This window comes from Mastomys coucha, unplaced genomic scaffold (genome assembly GCF_008632895.1).
Source record: "Mastomys coucha isolate ucsf_1 unplaced genomic scaffold, UCSF_Mcou_1 pScaffold12, whole genome shotgun sequence".
NCBI classification, from domain to species: Eukaryota; Metazoa; Chordata; class Mammalia; order Rodentia; family Muridae; genus Mastomys; species Mastomys coucha.
This window is the reverse complement of record NW_022196894.1, coordinates 19,703,428-19,709,427: the sequence shown is the minus strand read 5'-3', so window position 1 is coordinate 19,709,427 and position 6,000 is coordinate 19,703,428. Positions and strand designations below refer to the sequence as shown.

The following is a 6,000-nucleotide window of genomic DNA, read 5'->3' as shown; positions in this document are numbered from 1 at the left end:
AAAAAAAAAAAAGGAAAGAAAAGAAAAAAGAAAGAAAGAAAGAAAAAGAGAGGGTGTCATTAGGCTATCACAATGGTCTAAGGTCATCTACCTTAGCTCTCCTGCAGCTGTCTTCTGAACATTAGAATAATCACAAGAGCATGCCACCAAGCTGAGTAAGCTAACACTGTTTAAAACAACTATTGCATTCCCCTTCCCCCTCTTTCTGTCTGTCTATCTGTCTGTGTATTTGTGCACAAACACTCATGCATGTGCTGGTGCATGTCTGGAGGTCAGAGGACATCCAGCGGGAATTAGTTTTCTCTTTTTACAATGTGGGCCCTGGGGATTAAACTCAGTTCATCAGGCCTAGCAACAAGGGTCTTTACTCACTGAGCCATCTTGCTGGCTCCCAAATATTCCATATATACACACACACACACACACACACACAATATATATATATATTTATATGTATATATATATTTTTCCCCCCCCGGAGACAGGGGTTCCCTGTACAGCCCTGGCTGTCCTGGAACTCACTCTGTAGACCAGGCCGGCCTCAAACTCAGAAATCCACCTGCCTCTGCTCTCTTATAAATATTTTTAAAGTATTTAAATTATTAACCTTTAACTCCTTGACCTTCATATTAAAGCTTATAAATACATGGTCATTTCTGAAAATAAATCAATCTATATATTAATTCCCCAAAAGACTATGAAAAATTTTTAAAATTTTATTTTACTAACATTTAGTTTTTAAAAACTAAGAACAAACATCACAATGTGTAGGACTGGAGATATAACTCAGTAGTAGACTCATGCTTAAAACACACAAGACTCATGCCAAGTACACCTTTAATCCCAGCACTCAGAGGAAGGTGTAGCTCTGAGTTCAAGGCCAGCCTGGACTACAAGGTGAGTTCCAGGTCTATGTAAAGAGACCATGTCTCAAAAAATGAACAAACAAAAGACAAAACAAACAAACAAACAGCAATAACCAAAGCCACAAAAAAAGATATATAAAGCCTGGAGTTCTGTCTCCATAATAAATAAACAAATAAATAACAACAACAAAACCACAAACAAATGAAAAACCCAAAAAAGAGAGAGAAAAAAGATCAGTACCCAAGCCCCAGTCCCACTGACCTCTCCAGAAGGGGCCACATTCCGTGTTCCATTACAAGCAGAAGACACCATGGGTTTTGTGGTCAGCTGGAATGGGAATCCAAATAAACTTGCAGCATTGTAGAGACTGTTCTTCACTTGGTGAATGAAGCAATCTAGAAAGGATCAACCAACTATAAACACAGGGCACTAAACTTTCAAAAAAATTATATTTTGAAAAGAATCTTAGTTCTTAATAAAGCCTTACTTCCGGACACCAAGATTAAAATGCACGTATAAAAATGGTTTTGGGCCATCAAGATGTTAGTGTGTGACAATCTTGCTGCTCAAGCCTGGCAACAATAGTCTGATCTCCAGAACCCATATGAAGATGGAGAGAACAACTCCACATACTTTCCTATGACCTCCACAGGCAAGTCACAGTACAACTCTACTCACACATGTGCACCATACACACACTAAGAATAAATACTTTTCCGGAATGATAAATGGAATTCTAGTGGGTGAACTTGTGTTAATCAACTGCCTGAGCTGCTACAAAAGCATTCAACTATTACTGTGGTAAACCACAAACTGGTTCCTCAAGAAGGGATGTGAAATACCAGCTTTTGAGGAGTTTTGTAGAGTCCATATAGTGAGCCTTCACAGGGGCACCGGCATAAGTGAGCACATACACTAGGCATGGCGACCCACAGGGAGCACTGACATTCACTCACTAGTTTGCCTGTCCATCCCAGGCAGGTAACAATGATTGCCTTAAACAACTGTCCTCAAAGCCCCTGATAAATCCTGACTGACTGAAGGATAAAACACACAGCTCTTGAGCATCTGTGACAAGAAGAAACTATCCCTCTACTGAACCAGATGCCTCGGACGACCTCAAGCACACTTCTTCCTGGTACCAGAGATTACAAAACAGAGAAATAAACAAATGTGTGTATGTGTGTGCGCGCGCGCGTGGGGGTGGGGCCCAGTGCTCCTCTGCTTCCTTCTTTCATAATACTACCTTCCTCTCACTTCCTACACAACTATGTTGCCTACAGTTTCTTCTTCACTAACTGAAGTTATTATAAAGAGCTAGTGTCTGCTTCAGAGAAAAAATAGCCCATGGCTTTAAGCAACAAGAGTTCCAATATTGATAAAATATGAAATAAATACTCTCTAGAAAGGGGAGTGGCCCAAATCAGTGAGAAAATGTGTTGTTTACTACACAGACCCAAGAAGACAAGAGGTAGTAAGAACAGCTACTAAAGTACTGGAATGCTTCATTTCCCTACAAAGCTTGTAAAAAAAAAATAGATGTGTCCTAAAACTGTGTTAAATTATCTCATGTACTCTTTTTTTTTGGGGGGGGGGGGGAAGTAATCCTGCCTCATCTTTCAAAGAGGCTAACACTACCTTGTTTCCCTGAGCCTCTGGCTGTGGGTCTGCTCCGAGGAGCCCTCCTTTGTTCCCTTTACCTCTGCTTTTCCTTCTCCCCTGAAGCTGCCTAGAGTTTATCTACTGTAGAAGCCAGCAGTCAGGTGTGCCTCCCTACAGATTTCTTTTAAATTAGTGAAAATTCAAGTTCAGCTCTTTACTGAGGTGCAATGGCTCCCATCTGTACTCGGAGAATTTGGGAGACTGAGGAAAAAGGACTGAGGTCAATTTGGATTGCCTAGCCTCACACACAAATAAATTACATGTAAAAAGCTTGAATTATCTGAGCTACACTAGCCACATTTCAGGTACTCAACTGTCATCATTACAGGAGGATCGACTGGTCAGCACCCTGTAGCTATTACAACACTCTTCTCTCTCATACCCAGCTTCATCTCTAATTTAGATTCCTTTTTACTGTTTGCACTAAGGAAATCTAACTCTGTATTCAACAGAAATGGCAGTGTGGTGATGATCCTTAGGACAGAAGTAGATTACCATATACAACCAGCTCAGGAACCTTCTCTAATATCACCAAAGTTTTGTTTTGGGGCACTGGGAACTGAACTTTGGGTGTTGAGCATATCAGACAATCACTAAGCTATATTCCCATCCTCTTTTTACTTTATTTTGCAACAGGGTCTCATTAAATTGTTTAAACAGGCTTTGAACTTGTGACTTACTTGCCTCAAAATCCTTAGTAGCTAAGCCTCAAGCTGTGTTAGCCAGGCCCTGGGTCATCCCCAGTAGCTAAGCCACAGGCTGTGTTAGCCAGGCCCTGAGTCATCCCAGTAGCTAAGCCACAGGCTGTGTTAGCCAGGCCTTGGGTATCACCAGCTGGTTTTTGTCATGTTGTTTTATGTATCTTACTACATTCATGTACAAACCATTATTTATTTATATTTATTTTTAAAAATAGCTTTTTTTCTTATATAGTTAAAAGATACTTGTAGACAGGCTTAATATTCATTTTTTTATTTTCTGTAATTGGGTAAAGTCAAGACATACTCAATAAGTATTTATTGAATTTTAATGAAATAGCAACAAGTTCCACAGTTAACCATCACATCTGGAATAGACCCAGATTCATGACCACTGTTGAAAAAAGGGACATACTATAGCATTCTACTGTGCCTTGCTCTTTAATCTACTTTTATTCTCATCTACCAGTCAGATATAAGAAAGTAGATGTGTGATGACAAATTATATTGCTTCACTCAGTCAGATGAATAAGATCAGTCAGTTTGAACTGGCTTCCTCCTCCTCCAAAAAAAAAAATTACCTTTATTATAGAAGATTTTAGAACTTTAAACACACATTCAACACACACATATCTGAAAACAGTCACCTAAAAGAAAGACAATGGTGTAGGGAAATGGCAGGAAAGAGGAAACTTCTCATTGTCTGGACTTTTTACCTTTTGAGTTTTGTTCCATGCATGTATTTTTCCTACTAAAAGAAATTAATTTAAAAAATGTAGTACCTAATCTTGGTCTTTTAGCTGGGGTTTCATCAGTGTCCACTGCGGTAGAAAACAGAGTGCTGCAAAGAAAGGAAAAGATGCATGTATATAGGTAATACAGACATTTCTATAAATAAACTTACTCAGGCTGGGCAGTGGTGGCGCACGCCTTTAATCCCAGCACTTGGGAGGCAGAGGCAGGTGAATTTCTGAGTTCGAGGCCAGCCTGGTCTATAGAATGAGTTCCAGGACAACCAGGGCTCGAAAACCATGTCTCGAAAAACAAAAAAACCAAACAAGCAAACAAACAAAAAAAACCTTACTCAGAGATGGAGCTGTGACTCAGGTGTAGGGCATGTGTTTAGCATTTTTAAGACTGTGGTTTTTTCACCTAGCACCAAAACAAAAACTTCCTTCTACACAACATTCCTTCTCCTGTGTCCCATGCAGTCATAAAATGAGATGCAAGGTGTAAGGCAGAATACTATTTCTAAACATTAAGAAAGACTCAGCACTTCCTACTTCATAATGATGTATGATCTGGTCAAATTAAACCAATACACCATTTGCTTTTTGGACATTGACCCTAAAGAAAGACTTTTTTTTTTCCAGGTGACAATGTAAGCAGCCTTAAGAGGTATTAGTTGGGAGTTGGAGGGGGGTGTTGCTTAACTGTCCCCCCCAATCCCTATACCCTGGTGCTGGGGATTGAAGACAGGACAAACACAAAAGACAAGCACTCTACCACTAATGCACAACTCTAGGTCCTAAAATGAATTGTCTTTTATGACTTGAGCTCCTAAATTTAGTAAAGAACAGTAGGGCAGGGCAGTGGTGGCGCAGGCCTTTAATCCCAGCACTTGGGAGGTAGAGGCAGGTGGATTTCTGAGTTCGAGGCCAGCCAGGGCCAGCCAGAGAAAACCTGTCTCAAAAAACCAAAACCAAACCAAACAAAACAAAACAAACAAAAACAAAAACAAAAAAACCCCAAACCAGTAGGCAGTTAGAACTCAAGGATGGCGCGGGGACACATCCACACACAGGTGCCGGGCGGCACACTGCATGACTCTGAGGGACTATGAATGAGAATATAAGGCGATTACCAGTCCCTGTTCGATAAATATGCAGTTTCATAGTGCACCAGACCCAGTACAAAACACTGGGGGAGAATAAACTGTCTGTTCTTACGTAAGCATCACTTTGAGAACTTTAAAACATCTTAACCGATTCTACTCTGAACCCCATGGAACGGTAGAAGCCATCTATCTCTGGAATACGTGCTACAGTTTAGCTAACAACCAGTTTCACCAGTGACCTACATTCCTGGAATCATCTATGAACCATTTTGATCTACTTCCCCTAAACCAATCTTTTGCCCACTTCTCTTGACCTGGAAACTAAAATAATCACCACCACCATCATCATCATAATAAGCGAAGCAGACCTTGCAAAAGAAGGAAAGGGAGGGAGGGAGGGCCGGAGAGACTTAGGGGCAGTACCGAAGTTGCAGAGTATTTTGTTTTCTAGATAAATCCTTAAAGGGGAAGACACTGTAAAGTAAATAAAGGAGCAGATGCTAAGTACTAATATTTGTCATTTCCTTCTCATTTTAACCGAGTCTTAAAAGAGTGTGGTATGTACTTTCTTTCTGCCTCTTACAAGGATGTTAAAGAACAGGACCATTCTCCTCCCCTGCAGCCCAACACACACACCCCGACAGTTGTCAAACAAGACAACTGCTGTTCCTCGGGGCGAAGACAACAGTACTGGCAGTCAAACGACTATGGGCAAACTCCTAACCTAGTGACTCGCTCCTGCGCTGTCCGCCCGCGACGACACCGGGCGACAGGAGCCGTATCCGGCGAGCAGCACATCGCCGGCCTCCCGTTCCCCTTCCGCTCACAGCTAGAGGGACGGACTCTTCCCCAGGCCTCCGCGGTCCCGTAGTCGCCGGTTCCCACAGGCCCGCGACGCCCAACGCCAGCGCGGGGGAGGGGACCCGACCGGCGCGC

The 6,000-nt window shown here is 41.8% G+C and overlaps 1 protein-coding gene across 1 annotated transcript in view; it reads right to left on the bottom strand.

Moving 5' to 3' along the window:
* Window positions 1-6,000, bottom strand: part of Senp2 (SUMO specific peptidase 2) — a 37,817-nt gene that overhangs the window by 31,589 nt on the left and 228 nt on the right. The window contains exons 2-3 of the mRNA XM_031364592.1: window positions 4,010-4,068; window positions 1,129-1,262 (exon numbers count right to left, since the gene is read on the bottom strand). Of these exons, the coding sequence (XP_031220452.1) occupies window positions 1,129-1,262; window positions 4,010-4,068 (193 nt within the window). The remainder of the gene's footprint in view (window positions 1-1,128; window positions 1,263-4,009; window positions 4,069-6,000) is intronic.